At 41.2% G+C, this 18,066-nt stretch overlaps 1 protein-coding gene across 1 annotated transcript in view; it reads left to right on the top strand.

Annotated features, from left to right (window-relative positions):
- Nucleotides 1-18,066, top strand: part of atp13a1 (ATPase 13A1) — a 102,492-nt gene that overhangs the window by 37,540 nt on the left and 46,886 nt on the right. Inside the window, exons 10-11 of the mRNA XM_059639921.1 lie at nucleotides 3,205-3,331; nucleotides 7,741-7,878. Coding sequence (XP_059495904.1) covers nucleotides 3,205-3,331; nucleotides 7,741-7,878 — 265 coding nt within the window. The remainder of the gene's footprint in view (nucleotides 1-3,204; nucleotides 3,332-7,740; nucleotides 7,879-18,066) is intronic.

Here is an 18,066-nt window from a genome sequence, read left to right on the forward strand (position 1 = left end):
AATGGTTTCATGTTGTTGCCTGCTACGGAGGCTATTAGCCATGAGGAGAGATGGGGTAAACATGGTGTGTTTTCACTTGAATGTCGGGGGATGAGGGAAAACCTGATACAAGTTTACAAACTTATGAGAGGCATGGATAGTTGGAGTCTTTCCCAGGCTAGAAATGTCAAATACTAGGGGATGTAGGTTTAATGTAAAAAGGGATAAGTTTAAAGGAGATAAGGGAGGCAGGTTTGTTTTTTTTTGTTTTGTGCAGCGTGCTGTGACTGAAATGTGCAGCCAGAGGAAGTGGTGGAGACGGATTCAACAGCAATGTTTAAAGGAATCTTGACAGATGCATAAACAAGCATGGCAAAGGGGAATGTGGACCATGTAGAGGCAAAAGGTTTTTAGTTTAGAAAGGCAACATGTGTTGGCACAATCTCGGTGGGCCAAAAGGCCTGTTCCAGTGCTGTACTGCTCTTGGTTCTTTGTAAATTTGTGCAAGATGAGTGACAGCAGATTATGTATGAGGTCTAGAAGCATCTACATGTCTGGCAGTATTATCTGTGTCGAGAAGTTGTGGTTTGAGTTGCACCCCAGGGACTTGTACATCATGTTTTGTTGACACTCCACCCCTTCTGAGGGTGTCCCACATGTCTGATGGGACGTCAAACCAGGCTTGCCCTGCCTGCCCAGGTGAAAATAAAAGATCGAGCTGCTGCCGGAAGGACAGTAAGGGATTCACCTTGATTTTTGATTCCTCCTCAAAAAAGCCCACGCAAACCTATTTCACAAAATCTAGATTTAATCACTTACAGATTCTAAGACTTTGTTGTGTGTAAACTGGCTGACTCCTACTAAAAATAATTAATTGGATTTTGAGCACTCTGCGATCCTAGCTGTTTGATGGAGCATTTTAGATTTTGTTGTTTTGAGCTTCCTGCTTATTTTATTCTGAATTCCCAATGGTAGTGCAAGCAGCCATCAACCTTCCTGCAATAAAATTACACGAGTACCCATCCCCTGTACACTGTTTTGGTTATGAATTCCTTATGTTGATTTTATATTAGGGGTCACGAGAGTAAACCTGTGACTGTGATTACGTTCTCACTCCAGTTGAGATCTGCAGTGCCTGAAGAAGAAGGTGCAAAGGTTTAATTGCAGTGCAACAATTTGCAATCCACTAATAACAGTAGAATACTATGGGTGTTGGAAATTCAAAATAAAAAACAAAGTTCTGCAGGCCTGGTAGCATCTGTGGAGGAAGAAGGAGTTTGCTTCAAGTCTGATATACCTTTTTTTCTTCAGAACATTTTTAAATTTATAATCCAAATTACCTACGTAATATGGGTGTAGAAACTTCAAATATCAAAGAAGGAATTGAATTTTGTTGTTGCATTTTGGACCAATTATCTAATGTCCTCTAAGCTTGATGCACTGGAACGTTACATTAGTTTTGATACCTTGTGAATGATTGCTGTGCATTGGAAATGACTAGCTATTATTTCATTATTAATGAATGTGTTAATGATAGGTTGATTTTCTTTTATCTATCTTTTGTGCAATGAGTTGTATATGCATAAAAAATGTACTACTGCCGAAATCCCATCTGTGTCCTTTTCCTTAAATCAAAAACTGTCTGCCGTATCCAGTTCGTCAGCTGGGTTTTAGAAGGAGCAAAGAGTCATAGACAATATTGCTCCCTCAATCAACACCATCAAAGCAGTGTTTATTTATCTCATTGTTTGGTGTCCTTGCTTAGTCTGTACAAGATGACTTCTTATTCCTATAGAGTGACTGCGCTTCAAGTAATTCATGGTTGGTGAAGCACTTGAAAAAACTGCCAATATACAGTGCAGCAGTGCCATGCAACAGTAGGTTTAGCAAATTTACTTGGTGTCACGCCACAGAGTTTTTGAGGCCTTGGGGAAACAGCTTTTTACATTTTACGTTGAGTATTTTCGTTTGCAGTCCCTCTAATTGTTTGAACCAGGCTACTCCTAACTTTTTCATAGAATCCTTGCAGTGCAAACAATAAACCATTTGGCCCATCAACTCTCCACTGACCCTCCATAGATCATCCGTCCAGACCCACTCTGCAACTTATCCCCATTACCCTGCATTTACCAATGGCTAATCTACCTAGTCTGCACATCCCTGGACATTATGGGGAAATTTAGCATGGTCAACCCACCCAACCTGCACATCTGTGGATTATGGGAGGAAACCAGAGCACTTGGTGGAAACGCGCACAGGCATGGGAAGAATGTACAACCAGGCAGTCACCCAAGGCTAGAATCAAAGCTGGGTCCCTGGCGCTGAGAGACCTCAGTGCTAACTGCTGTGCTGCCCTTGACTGCACTTCAGCTCCACACTTATAAACTATGGGCATCCAGTGTAGGGAAGGTCCAGCAGAGTGAAGGGCTTTACATAAGCCTGCTGCTAGGCTTATCCAAAGTGGCCATGAACATGTCCAGGTAGCGAGCTGTGGAAGGGGTCATTGTGTCTGCTTGTCTGACACTGTTTTGCAGTTACATCCCTGCTCAGGTGCCCATTGAAAGGAATCATGCAGTGTTTGCTGGCAAAGTGCCTTTAGAGACCAATGAGCACCACAGGTACTGGAGTGTGTCATCACCCCGGACAACATTATATTGATTCAATAAATTTCTGCTCAGCTTTTTATAAGTTTCCATTAACTTTTAGTTTTAGGTTTTGTTTCTGTTCAGGGACTGTTTTACAATGGATCTAAAATTAGGTTAAAGAGTAAAGATACTACGTAATTGCAAGTGCTAAAATATTCTCTCTCACTCTTTCCTTCTGTATACATGTTTTCACTTCCTGCTTTATTTTTCTTTCTTTCACATGACCTGTCCTCCCCCCTAAATCTTGCCCCCAACTCACTTGTTCTCTGGTATGCTGTGTGTGCCTGTTCTCTGGCGCTGGCCGTCCTTCCCTCTCTCTTCCTCCACTTTGCACCCCCCCCCCCCCCCCAACCTTGTGCTTTTCTTGTCATCCACAACCATATCTTTGCCTGTCTCTCACTGTTTGATTTTTATCTCATATATATATCCTGGATGTGAGTTTGCTCTATTGCCCAAATGTTGATCATCCCCGGTGTGAACCAAGTAGTAGGTTCGTGGAGCAGAAAACTGGAAAAGTGTGCAAGGAAAATGTAAATCTTTTTTGTGTAAATAATTCTGAGTTTTGCTTTAAAATCCCTAGGGCAAATTGCTACGAACAATCCTGTTTGGAGTCAAAAGAGTTACAGCCAACAATCTGGAGACATTCATTTTCATCCTTTTCCTTCTCATCTTTGCTATTGCAGCAGCTGTATATGTCTGGGTTGAAGGTAAGCTGGAAAGAGTTATTTTTACTATGTATTGCAGATTCAGTAAGGTTTGTTAGACCATGAAACCAGTGCCAGTCACTGTATTTACTGTTGCCTTTCTTATTAGAGGTGAGGAGTCAAAATACTTCTCCACCCTCTGAGAGGGGAGGATGTTATGGAAGGAAAGATTCCACTCCAAGGTAAAGAAGCAGAGCTGACTGTAGAGTTGTAGCTGACCAAGGGGTTGCCTTCGATATAAGAGGGAGGTTTGGTGGTCGGAAAGGAAGGGGCTGCTTCCCTGTGCTATATATTTGTTCTCCGAATCATAAGTTTTTACAGCAAAGGAAAAAGCCCTTTGGACCATCGTGTCCAAGTAAGCCAGCAAACGTTTATTTATTCTAATCACAGTTTCCAGCACTTGGCCCATAATCTTGTATACTATGGAGTTTAAAATGCTCAGCTAAATTCTTCTTAAATATCTTGAATATTCCTGTCTCAGCCGCCCTTTTAGGCAGTGAGTTCAAGATAAACACCACCCTGTATGTGAAAAAGAATTTCTTCAAATCCCCTCAAAACATAAAATCTAAGAATCATACAGTACAGAAGAGGCCCTTTGAGTCTGTGCTGACAAAAATTTAGTCTAAATCTACACTAATCCCACTTTCCAATATTTGGCCCATAAATGTTCTGCTTCTTACCTTAAAACTTCACACCTTCAGTTATTGACTGCTGTATGAAGGGAAAATGTTTCTCCCGATTTTAAATCTAGCTACGGCTGCCAATATACAGCCCTTTGACCAATCTACTTCATTCTTTAGACTAAGGCAATTTTTGTGTCTCCTGTGAATTCACTGATCATATCTCCTATGAACATGGCTAGATCATTAATATAACTGCAAGTAGTAAGGCACCCAGCACTGAACTCGGTAGTCCACCACTCAACTCAGGCTCTGATGTCACAATAATAGATTTGGACTGTCATTCTCTGCTTCCTCGTACAAAGCCAACTTTGGATCCATATACCATGTTGCTCTGGACCCCATTGGCTCTTAGATTCTTAACCAGACTGTCTTTTGAGATGTTATCAAAAGCTTTACTAAAATAGATGTAGACTGCGCTTCCTCATCTATGTATCTAGTTAACGCTTGATAAACGCAATAAAATTTATTATGATCTCTTCCACCGCCTCCCCCAACAAAGCCATACTGACTATTCTTGATTAATCCTTGCCCCTCTGTGGAGTTTAATTCTGTCCATCAGAACTTTTTTTTCAATAATTTCCCTCTCATTGATATTAGATTCACTGGCCTGTAGTTTCCTGGTTTATCATTAGAGCCCTCGTGTCCTTAGCACCCCTACTGTAGCTAGAGATTTGTAAATTAATGTTACCACTCTTGAAATCTCCTCCCTTGCCTCCCACAGCAGCCTTGGATATATCTCATCTGGGCCTGGGTGTTTGTCCACTTTCAAGGCAGCTAAATTCACTTATACCTCCCTCCTGCCAATGCTAATTTGTTGAAACAAACCCATTTAAAACCTTGGGTATATATTCTGACTTTGCACATGAATTGCCACTTTGGTCTCTGGGTCCTTCTCTTTTTCCCTGGGTATCATTTTGCTCTGAACATACTTATGCCTTTGGATTTTCCTTTCTGTTATCTGCCTGTGTTTTCTCATGTCCCTGTGTCACTCATTTTTTTTTTAAAATAACCCTCCCACTTTCTATATTCCTGTAGGGAATCTGCTGTTTTGAACTCTTGATATCTGTGACTTGTTTTTTCTTCTGTTATGCAATTCTGGACATCCCTTGAAATCTAGGGTTCTCTTGGCTGGCTGATCCCACCCTTCACCTTCATTTGGCCCTGCATTCTCACTGTTACCATGTTCACAGTCTCCAACTGCTCTAATGTCAATTTTCTTGCAAGTAGCTGCTCCCAGATCACTTTGGCTGAATCCTGTATTACCTAAGTGAAGTCAGCCTTCCCCCAAATGAGAGAATTTATTTCTGGCTCATATTTACTCTTATCCATAATTACTTTAAATCTTAACGAATTATGGTCACAGTCACTGAAATGTTCCCCACTCTCCCATCTACCAATTGCCTGGCTTTGTTCCCTAAAAGTAGGGCTTGCTACGTGTTGGCTTAAAAAACTCTCCTGGACATATCTTAAGAATTCTGTCTTTCATCCTTTTATTGGTTTCAGTTAATTTTCGGAAACTTGCAATCCCTTACTACTATCACTGCATTTTTATTTTTACACATCTGAGATTTTCATTCATATCTACCTATCTCTCCCTGACTTTGTTTATTTGTTTGTAATATCATACCCTCGTGTGTTAATCAGCGCCCTCAACTCATCTGTCGTCCTTGCAAGACTCTTGGCATTAAAATAAATGTTGTCCAGCCCTGCCATACTCCCTTCTGCTTTATCTTGATTATATACACACTGTTTTCCAAAAGTGGTTCTTGTCTGTACTTGTTTGCACATCGTCAACTACTGTACCTGCAGTCAGTATCTCATCCCCTTGTGAAGTTAATTTAAACTCCCACCAACAAACCATTTCCCCGTCAATCGCCACATTGCTAGTCTTATTCTGGGTCAGGTTAACCTAGTCTAGTAAAGCACTGAAGCATTGCACCCTAATGGGGTATGGTCAGTGTTTAGCACTGAAGAGGAAGACATAGAGTGAACTGTGGAGCTGTACCTATTCATGAAGTCTTTAGGCGAGCAGGAGATTGGCAATGGGATAGCAAGTGATTCAGCTGCTAATGCTGAAATGGAAAAAATAATCTGCATTGTATCATGGAAGGAAAAGAGCCACAGTCTCTAAATTGGCATAAACCTCCATGATTTGATGTTTGATTTGAGTATAATGATAGAATGTACTCATGTCACATGAGAAGAATGAACATTACTGATACCTGTCTTGAGGGAAAAGAAAGCTTGGAAGTAATAAATTTATAAAATAATTATTTAACATCACTGCACTAAAGCATCGCTTTATATCAAATGTGTGACCTGGCAGTTGGACTTCTACACAAATGGCTTATTTGAATATAAGTCACTCAACTTTTCATATTTTTGCCTGCAGACAACAATTACAGCAATGATTTGATCTATTTGTTTTCATTGTGATCGTGTTCAAGTCAGGAGTGTGCATAAGAGTTTTATCTGAAATATTTTGGGGAACGTCTAATATTCTTTTATAAACATTTTACGTGGGATTATCATTCTTTTGTTTGCTGATGCATTCCTTTACTCAAAGAATAAGGAACCAAAATAGTAAAAATTGCTTTTCAAACACCAGTCAATACCTTGTTGGCTGAATGATGCATTCATAATGGCCAGCCACGGTCATCTGGCTAAATGTCTATTGTTTGTCTCGAGCTGGAACCTTGCAGGGCTGGTGAACTAAGTGCAGCAAGATGGAATTGGGCTCAACACCTATTCATTGACTGGCACAGACACAATAATGTGAATGTTCCCCTCAGTCCTCTACATTTTCTGTGATTTCTTTCAAATTAGTTTATATTATGGTTACACTAGGGTTACCTGAGTAAATAGGGTGGTCAAAATGGCCATTGGAGGTTTTAATATGCTTGGTCTTCGCAAATATTGTGACATACACTGTATTTTCATCACCACCCGATCTCTCTGCATTCTATGAGACTTAAACCTTTAATGCGAGACAGGCTACCCATATATCTGAACTAAAACGTGATAAGTCTGTTAGTTCTGTGCTGTACTCCACTGCACCATACAGTCTCCGACACATGCTGTGGTGCTGTTTGTTCTCACGAAGTTATTTATTGAGTAGCCTACTTTCATTCTATGTCTTGACGCTGATGGTTATATTGTGATAATTTTTATGCCAGTCTGAAAAGTGGAGAATGGCAGTGGAGTTGATGCATCCCAGATTTTTGTAACTATAGGGTGTAGATCAGGAAACAAAACAGTAAATTTAGTTGCAAGGAGAGTTTTATGTTGGATGAGGGATAGTTTAAAGCATAATGGTTGTTTAATTGACTGTTTTAGAGCAAGTGGCCAAACAGTAGGATCTCAAAAATACTAACACCTTGTAAATGGGAATCTTCATGTAAAACATTCATCATACTCCAGATATTATTTCTATTTAATGTTTATTAGATTATACTGTACATTCTGATGCCCTTTCTCCAATAAAAACCATTTATAATATCTAAGAATGCTTTATTTTCCCTTGCAATGAGCTGTATGCTAATCAACGTTTAATCCATGTTGGAAGTATGCACTTCAAAGGCTGTTTAATACTGAACCTTTCTGGGTCTCAAGCTAATGAATGTAGAAGTCAATAAATCTCCTGGTTGGTGTAAGCTAGAAGCACTTTAATAGTTTCAAAGAATTCTGTTCTTTGTGGATATATCTAAATCTTTTCATTCTTGTTTGCAGGTACAAAGGACCCAAACAGAAACCGTTACAAGTTGTTTTTGGAGTGCACGCTAATTTTAACGTCTGTTGTCCCTCCCGAGCTCCCGATTGAATTGTCACTGGCAGTCAACACTTCTCTTATTGCCTTGGCTAAACTCCGTAAGTACTGTGTGGAGCTGAAAGCTGTAAATGTTTGCATTCTAGGCATGCATATTGTGTTAGAGGTCATTTCATATTTTGCAAGCTTACTAAAACTACTGTAGTTTAAAATATCATTGCATCAGCCTTTGGTAGAAAATGGTTAATTGGGCTTTAAATGGGTAATGATTGTTTTTTATATTGAAACAGAACCTAGGATCAGGAATGTATCCTTCTCAGTGAATACCGATGCAAAGTATTTGTTAGGGACTTCAACCACAACTTACTGGATAAACCACACAGTATTTGTCTCTGATTTGTCTGTAACTGTCTCCTAGAAAAACTGGAATCAATTGATATCGAAGGCAAAACTCTTCACTGGTTGAAGTCATACTTGACATGTGAGAAGATGGTTGTGGTTATTGGAGGGTAGCCACCTCAGCTCCAGGACATCTCTGCAGGAGTTCCTCAGGGTGATGTCTTGGGTCCAACCATCTTCAACTTCTTCATCAATGACCTTCCCTCCATCGTAAGGTCAAAAGTGGGATGTTCACTGATAGTGCAATATTCAGCACCACTCATGACTCCTCAGATACTGAATCAGTTCATGTTTGAATAAAGCAAAATCTGGACAATATTCAGGCTTGGGCTGACAAGTGGCAAATAACATTCATACCACACAAATGCCAGGCTTTGACCAGCTCCAGTAAGAGTCAATCTAACCACCACCCTATGACATTCAATATGGTTGCCATCATTGAACCTCCCACTGTCAACATCCTGGGGGTTATTATTGACCAGTAACTTTACTTGCCACTGAAACACAGTGGCTACAAGAGCAGGTCAGAGGCGAGTAACTCACCACCTGACTCCCCGAAGTCTGTCCACCATCTGCAAGGCACAAGTCAGCAGTGTGATGGAATTTTCCCCACTTACCTGAATGAGTGCAGCTCCAACAACAACGCAGGAAGCTTGACACCATCCAGGACAAAAAAGGTCCATTTGATTGGTACTATATCCACAAGCATTCACTCCCTCCTCCACTGATGGTCAGTAGCTGCAGTGTGTATAAGATGCACTGCAGAAATTCACCAAAGGTCCTTAGATAGCATCATCCAAACTCATGACCACTTCATTTCTAGAAGAACAAGGGCAGCAGATGCAAGGGGCTACCACTACCCTTAAATTCCCCTCCAAGCCACTCACCATCCTGACTTCATAATATATCGCCATTCCTTCACTGTTGCTGGACACAATCCTGGAATTTCCTCCCTAAGGACATTATGGATCAACCCACAGCAGGTGAACTGCAACCATTCAAGAAGGCAGCTCACCACCGCCTTTTGAAGGACAACTAGGGGCGGACAGTAAATGCTGGCCCAGCCAACAATGCCCACACCCCGCAAATGAATGAAAAAAAGACTTAGGCATTTTTTAAGAAAAGATGTCTGCGTCCCAGAGCAGGTGCAAGGGAGATTTGCTAAGGTAAGAGAGAGATGAGTTTCAGGTTATAAAGGAAGGCAAGAGAAACTGTTTTGTTTTCAATATGACAAAGAAGATGAGGAAATATAGATGACTTACTCAAAATCATGAAGGGTTTTTATATTAAATTAGAGATAAGCTGTTTTTACTGACTCTTTGGTGAGTTACGAAGCAAAGGAGGGAAAAGACTGAGTGCAGAGGTTAGCAGAATTTGACTTTAACCAAAATGGTGGATCAAGCAGAATCTGTTGCAGCTTTTATTAGAAAAAGAATGATTTAAAAGCTCAGGCAAGTGGAACTAAATGGCAAGTTCCTTCAAGGAGTTGGCTCGAGCATGGTAAGCTAACTGCATCCCTCTGTGCTGTAAAATTCCATGATCATAATGACTGAACATCAGATCAGTTTCCCTGAAACGTGAAAACATTATTACAAGTTGAACAGTGCCAAGCGAGTTTTCCCTATTTAACCAATTAATACTGTATTGGCAATGGCTGACTGCAGTGTTTCTAGTGACTTGTAGCAAGCAAAACCTAAAAGTCATTGGTAGTGGGATAAGTGGTAGAGAGGTTTATTTAGCGGTGTGTCGTATGGTTTTCATATCATCTTTCTTGCTAATATTGCTCATGAATTTATATCCTAATAAAAAAAAAAGAGGTTGGCAGTGCAAATCTCTTCGGGATGTTCAGAGCTAGGCCAAAGTTAGAAATATGGCTTGGCAAACCTTGTCTGAGTGAAAAATGTAGAAAGTCACTGTGCTCTCTCTTTCTGTGTGATTTATGGGTTGGGAATATTTGTTACATAACTCAACCACTTCTTCATTTACCTGATTGTCAGCAAATTAGATTTGAGTTGCTGGAAGAGGGCTAAGGACTAAACTTGCAATCTCAAAAATGCTCCTTTCTTTATTTTTGGATGTAGGAAGGGAAGCAATATCACACATGCAATTCAATTAAAATCAATACAGACTAGCATGCAAGAATGCACTAGGATAATACATATTAGTGTTTTGTTGCCACACAGTATAGTTGTCTCAAATCTGAGAATGTATGGTATACACAAAGCAGCAAACAAACAAAGACGCAAGTACGGAGAGAGTATGGCACCCATGCTACAATAACGAACAGAGATCACTCAACCACAAGTTGCATTTCCATGAAGTTTTTAATTGAGCAGGATGTTTCAGCGTTCTTCAGGGGAGAGTTTCAGGCTTTTGATGCATGGAATGCATCTTCTTATACTTTTATCGTTTTCCATTCAGTACATATTCAGTTTGCCTTCACTATTCCAAATGCCAGCAAATTCATGTTCTCAACACTCGTAAGTGAAGGTAAGGAATGGCCTTGGAAGCACGTTTGCAGAAATAGCTTGAAGGGGAAGTAGAGGTTAATTTGGGGATGGACATGAGGCCAGAATATGAAAAGGGCAGTGAGAGGAAGACTGGTGGTGTTTAGTCTGAGCTTCAGAGCAGCAGTAGCTGCCTTGAAGCTCATAACCCCAAAATCTCATCTTGTGACCTCATTCTGTGGTCATGACCCACAGTTTGAGAAGTTCTGTACCGAGTGCTTGACTTGTCTCCCTGAACTTCTTTGGTATCTCTCACCCACAAGTCTGGTGTCAAGTTTTTGTCTGACCAAGCTTCTGTGAAGTGTCTTCAAATGTTTTTAAATTTCCTATGCTTGTTTCCAAATAACTTTGCCCCTATTCTTCAACCCCATCCAGCTTTACAATCCTGAGAGATACCTGGACTCCTCCAATTCTGGCCTGTGGGTATCCCCAGTTTTAATAGATCAACATTTAGCTATGCCTTCAGACCTTAAGTTGTGAACCTCCGTAAATCTTTTCAACGCTGCCTCCCTCTCTTTTCCTGTAAGATATTCCATTAAACCTTCCCCTGTGCTATGCTTTTGGTCATGGCTTTATAGGGCTCAGTGTCAAAGTTTGCTTGGTAAGGCTGTGGTTTAAACAAAAACCTTGAGTTACTTTACTATATTAAAGGCGCTGTATGAATTCAACCTGTTGTTAGTGTGTGCTTAGTCATAGACAGTGTTGTAAGATGTTGGTGCTGTGATTGCCTCAAGGTGATGTTGGGTCTGTCAGATAATTATTTGCATTGTTAATGGCTCAGTACAGAGTGTCTCCCTTTGTTTTTCTGAAGAAGGGTCTAGGCCCAAAATGTCAGCCTTCCTGCTCCTCTGATACTGCTTGGCCTGCTGTGTTCATCCAGCTCTACATTTTGTTATCTCAGATTCTCCAGCATCTGCAGTTCCTACCATCTCCTTCTTCTTTGTGGGGGTGGGGGGAGGTTGGTTTAAGGGGAAGAAGTGGATTGTTTAATATGTACTTGCCCACAAGCTCCCCAAAAGAAACTCGTCTGTCAGGTTTCCTCAGCATATCCAATAAATTAGTAACTGCTGTTCAAGAGGACATCTGATTCAAACCCTGGTCTGAATTATTTGCTGTTCTTAGCCAGGCATGCTTTGGTTGATTGCTCTTCATGCCTCCAGAGAATGAACATCAGCTGGTGTTTGTTATTTTTGACTGCTATCCAGTGACTCCTGCTGTATGATGCTGCCTGTGGTTGAATAGTGTGTATCATCGTGTGTGATAGTTCACATGTGAACAAAAATACTTTGGGAGTTAGAAATCAGTCACTTTCCAAGGATAGCAAAGCCCTCCTCTGATCAGAAACAATGTTTTCAGATTTTGGAGGAGGGTGGTTTGACGGAGGTGAGAAAAGGGAAAACTTAGTACTGATTCACAAACAGCATCCATTTGAGTCTGGCTTAGTTTTCCCTGGGCTGGTGTGTCCTTTCATTATGACATTGATGAGAGAACTATAATGCATGCTCCTTAGTTAGTGCTGATATTATTTCTCAAGTGGGAATAAATCTTTCGTTGAAATTTGACATGGGCTGCTCCCTATCAGATGAACAAGTCCTCTGATGTACAAACGTGGTGCCTGTGTTTGTTTAAGATTGGCTTTAGATGACTGCAGTGTCTGTGAAATGTAATCCATCAGGAAGGAAAGAGTTCCTCATCTTGCAGTGCATGACAGTTAAATAACTCACCTGCAGTATTTAACTGTTAATTGTGAGTTGTCTTGCAGACAAATAGATCCCACAAATAAGTCTACACTGCAGAAATATTTGACGTTTCTTTTGATGTGATTTTGTAAAATTGTGATGTTACTGAAAGTAAAATTTTTGTATTTGAACTGGGGCCAGTGTGGGGATTTCTAAAAGACTGAAGAACTTTACAACTTTGATTTTGTGAAAAGATTGATATTTTTTAAAAAATACTTGAATTTTAAACAAAGTTCAAAGTTGTAATTTTAATGTCAGTGCAAAATTCTTCACATGGTGAGTTGTATTGGTGATTGGAAGGAAGGTAGCTGTGTCCTCTGATAGAATTTGCTCCCCATACGTGCAGAAATGTTTGAACTTTATGCAGAATTTTCAAACAAATAGGAACTTGTAAGTTTAATGACTTTCAAAAGGCCTTTAGTGTCCATGGAGTTGGGGAACAAATGACAAAATGGATTGTTCATTTCTGACTTCCAGAGTGTGAGATAAAGCATAGTTGTAAGTGTTGGCAGGTGTTGGGAAGTGGTGTTCCACAAGGATCAATTCTGGGAATTTGCTATTCACAAATTTATATTATTGATATGGACTTTAGAATATAAACACCATTTCTAAGTTTGTAGATTACACCAAATTTTGGAGCTGGGGTGGGTTGTCCACACTGAGAAGGACTTGGAAAAAATGCAGAAAGATATTTCTAAACTTAGACAAATCATTGTTTAAAATATAGCTCAATATAGACAAAAGAATATGGAAGTCACTGGTAGCTTGGAAATTACAAATCTAAATGGAGTAGAGGAATAAATACATGAGTTAGAAGTTTTACTACCAAGTTCGCAAAGCCACAGAAAAGGCAAACCACGATAAGATTTTGTTTCTGGAAGGGTAGAATTGAAAAGTTGGGAATTAATGTTAAATCAGTATCAGATCTTGTTTAGATCAAACTTGTACTGTGTGTATTTCAGGATACTATATTACAAAGAGGACACAGAGGCAATAAAGAGGCTGCAGGGAAACAAATGACAAAGATGATACCAGAAATGCATGGGTAAAAAATCAGGAGAAGAAGTTGGGCGGTGGGAATAAATGGTGAGGGCTAACCCAATAGAGCTCTTATGAAAGATTTTGGAATCAATTATTTAGAAAAAAATAGCATTTTCGTGTAGAGCAGTTGAGGCCATGAGGAAAGTCACCAAGAAATCAAATGTGGAATTTAGAAGCAACTTCTTTATCCAGAGGGCAGGCTGAATGTGTAACTTAGTATTAGAGGGACTGGTTGTTGCAAAAGCAGGCCTTTTTGGGAAAGCTGGACAAGCAGATGAGGGAGAAGGGAATAAAGCCTTATGGTGGTGGATTTAGATGAGAAAAGATGTGAAGCAGCTCAAGCAGAGCCCAAATGCTGATGTGGGCTGGTTGGCCACATTTTCTGCGCCATTTATCATATGTAATGTTTACATCTGTAGTGATAGCTATCTTCTATTGGTCAAAATGGAAAACATCTTTAGACAAAAATGGTTAGTATTCTGGGATGATGACTGTTTAACTGAGTTATTGACTGTCTTCTGATTTTGTTTAATAACTATTATGGCTTTGCGTGACTGACCATCTATACTGGGTTACTAATTATCTACTGCAAACTAGGTTTTATTTTATTAGTCACTATAACCCTTTCATTTCCACTTCCCTAATATTAACAGCTAAACTATTATATATGCGATAGTCCCATACAGGCTGATTCCAGTGCCCTGTTTTCTTGGCCTTGTTTCCACCTGTCTATTCACACACTCCACTTGTGCCCCATAATGCACAGCATCCTGTAATCCCACTGTGGCTTTCCATCTCCTAATGCATTGTCTCATTCTGCTTCTGCAAACTGCACAACCTCCTGTCCTTTCATATTGCTGATCTTCCATTCTCCTCTCCCCAACTCCTTTCAGTTGAAAGATTTTAAATAAATTAGAAGAGTTTTGTTGGAAAAGGATATTGATATGATATGATATCCTTCATGATCTCATTGAGAGGCGGAAGAGGCTTGAGAGGCTGTATAGCTGCCTCCTGTTTCTATGTTCCAGTGTTCCTTGATCTGAGACCTATCTTGTTGAATTTTTGGCCTCCCTAACTTTCTTTGGCTCCTTTCATAACCTTTCTCTAGTCTCATCAATCTGACCAAACCTTTTACATTGGCTAATCTGTGTGGCTTCTTGTCCATTCCAGTATTTATCACTGAAATGTTTTGGGTCTTTTTATTTTAAATGTACACTGTTATATTATCATATGTTACTTTATCAGCTCAGCTGTCACTATCAGCATATTTCAAACAGGTTGCAAAAATAGAATATTTTAGGTGAGGGGTTATCTACTTTCCTCTCCGTTTCAATCACCTTCTCAGAAGTGGTCGTCTTCTTGCTAGGGAGTGGCTCCCTAGGCCCAGCTCCTTTTATCACAGAGGCTCCCTTTTTATGTCCTTGTGGCCTACATGTGACTTCAGACCCATAGCCATGTGATTGGCTCTCGCACGCTCTTGGAAATGGCCCAGTAAACCATGGATTTGTATCAAACTGGATGGACTATTCAGCACTGACCAAGTCACCGAAATGACAGTGGCAAACACAGTCCATCCAACCCTGCAAAATTCTACCTATTAACATTCTTATTGTATTAGTATCCACTAACGAGTAGAGCAGCAGTCTGATGTAGTTGTCCCTATGGATTCGTACCGTGAAACAATGTTCTAGGTGCTGTAATTACCGACCCGCAATGTCCACTCCCGCTGGCAGGACAGACCCACCAGGACTGGCAGCACAGCAGTATAAAGTTGGGAATGAATTGCCCAAGGGTCCTCAACATTGGCTGCAGACACCATGAAGACGTATAGTATTAAGTTGAGCCTGTTACTGGTTACCACCTATTTCACTTAGGCATCCATAAGATGCTGTGGGCTATCAGCAGCAGATTTGTATTCAGCCACAGTTTGTAGCCTTGTGAGCTGGCATATTCCTGTACTGTGCCATGACCACTAGACGAGGAGATGAACCTGGGCTCATTGAAGAATGCAGCAGGAAATTTCAGATGCAGGACCAATTCAACCTAAAAATGAGGAGTCAATGTGGTGAAGCTAAGATATAAGACTACTTGATGCGAAATAGTGAAAGGAGGATGTGATTGACAGTGCCAGAAAATCCCACACAGTGAATGAGATCTAAGCTCTGCAGTCCTGCCACATCGATCATGAATAGTGATGGACAGTTTAAAAGAAGCTCACCGAAGGAGCAGCTTCAGGAATATCTCATCTCAAATGTTCTGGGTGCTCAGTATTTCAATGACAATTGTGCTACATGTGCCAGTCAATTTCCACCTCTAACAAGACAGAATCCAACCAATACCCCATGACACTCGATGGAATTACTAAAGCTGAATCATCACCTATCAACATTCTGGGAGTTAACTGTTTATCAGAGGCTGAACTGGACCAGCCATCTCAATACTTCGCTACAACAGCAGATTTTAAGGTCTTGAACTTTGAACTTTGTGGCAAGTAACCCAACCCCTGACTTCCTGAAGCTATCAATAAGGCACGAGTCAGGAGTGTGGTGGAACACTCTCTCTCTCTCTCTCTCTCTCTCTCTCTCTCTCTCTCTCTCTCTCTCTCTCTCTCTCTCTCTCTCTACTTATTCAAATACGTGCATCTCCAACAATATTCAAAAACCTGGACATTACCAAGGACACACAACGATTGCTTTGATAGGCACGCCATCCAACAACTTCAACAGTCACTTCCTCCACCACTGATGCAGGGTGATAACAGTGTGTACCATCTACAAGATGCACTGCAGCAACTTAACCAGGGTTCTTTAATCGCTCCTTCAAAACCAACAAACTCAGAAGGGCAAATGTGGGGGAACGCCACCACCTGCGGGAGAGGCAATGGCTTAGTGGTATTATCGCTGGATTTTTATCCAAAGACCCAAATAACGTCCAAGTTCGAATCCTGCCATGGCAGATCGTGGAATTTAAATTCAATAAAATATCTGGAAGTAAGAATCTAATGATGACCAAGAATCCATTGTCGATTGTTGGAAAAACCCATCTGTTTCACTAATTTACTTTAGGGGAGGAAACTGCCATCCTTACCCGGTCTGACCTACATGTGACTCATTACCCACAGCAATGTAATTGACTCTGAACTGCCCACTGGACAAGTACAGATAGACAATAAAAGCTGCCTTGCAGTGTCGCCTTCATCCATTGAATGAATTTTTAAAAAATGGTTTCCCTCTAAATTGTGCATCATCACAACTTGGAACAATGTTGCCACTCCTGTTGCTTGGTTAAAATCCTGTAACTCCCTTCCTGACAGTATTCTAGATTTTTGACCCTGCAAATGGCAATGGTTGATGAAGGTAACTCACAGCTACCTTCCTACAGCAGTTAATACAGCTGATTCATGCCCTTCTTCCAAAAAAAGGCCAGAACATAGTAATTGGGAACATAAACTCAGGATCCTGCTTCCTTCCTAGTCTGGGGAAGCTGATGTCATTTGTGGTGCAGCTGTTATTGTAAAGTTCTCCAGCTTAACAAATATAGAGATTAAAGCTGGGAAAAGAACATAAACTGTGATTTCATATTCCTTAATACTCTTGATTCGCACAAGCATTATTCTAGAGGGCACGGTAGCATAGTGGTAATGTTACTAGATTAGTAATCCACGCGAACACAGCAGGCCAAGCAGCATCTTAGGAGCACAAAAGCTGATGTTTCGGGCCTAGACCCTTCTTCAAAAAAGGGAGATGGGGACAGGATTCTGAAATAAATAGGGAGAGGGGAGGATGTGGAATGAAGATGGATAGAGGAGAAGATAGGTGGAGAGGAGAGTATAGGTGGGGAGGTAGGGAGGGGATAGGTCAGTCCAGGGAGGACGGACAGGTCAAGGGAGTGGGATAAGGTTAGTAGGTAGGAAATGGAGGTGCAGCTTGAGGTGGGAGGAGGAGATAGGTGAGAGGAAGAACAGGTTAGAGAGGTGGGGACGAGCTGGGCTGGTTTGGGATGCAGTGGGGGAGGGGAGATTTTAAGCTGGTGAAGTCCACATTGATGCCATTGGGCTGCAGTGTTCCCAAATGTAATATGAGTTGCTGTTCCTGCAACCTACGGGTGGCATCACTATGGCACTGCAGGAGGCCCAGGATAGACATGTCGTCTGGGGAATGGGAGGGGGAGTTGAAATGGTTCGTGACTGGGAGGTGCAGTTGTTTATTGCGAACTGAGCATAGGTGTTCTGCAAAACGGTCCACAAGCCTCCACTTGGTTTCCCCAACATAGAGGAAGCCACAACGGGTACAGCAGATGCAGTATACCACATTTGTGGACGTGCGGGTGAACATCTGCTTGATGTGGAAAGTCATCGTGGGGCCGAGGGTGGAGGTGAGGGAGGTAGTGTGCGGGCAAGTGTAGCACTTCCTGCAGTTGCAGGGGAAAGTGCCCGGTGTGGTGGGGTTGGAGGGGAGTGTGGAGCGGACAAGGGAGTCGCGGAGAGAGTGGTCTCTCCAGAAGGCAGACAAGGGTGGGGATGGAAAAATGTCTTTAGTGGTGGGGTTGGATTGTAGATGGTGGAAGTGTCGGAGGATGATACGTTGTATCCGGAGGTTGGTGG

Source organism: Stegostoma tigrinum, chromosome 35 (assembly GCF_030684315.1).
Source record: "Stegostoma tigrinum isolate sSteTig4 chromosome 35, sSteTig4.hap1, whole genome shotgun sequence".
NCBI lineage: Eukaryota > Metazoa > Chordata > Chondrichthyes > Orectolobiformes > Stegostomatidae > Stegostoma > Stegostoma tigrinum.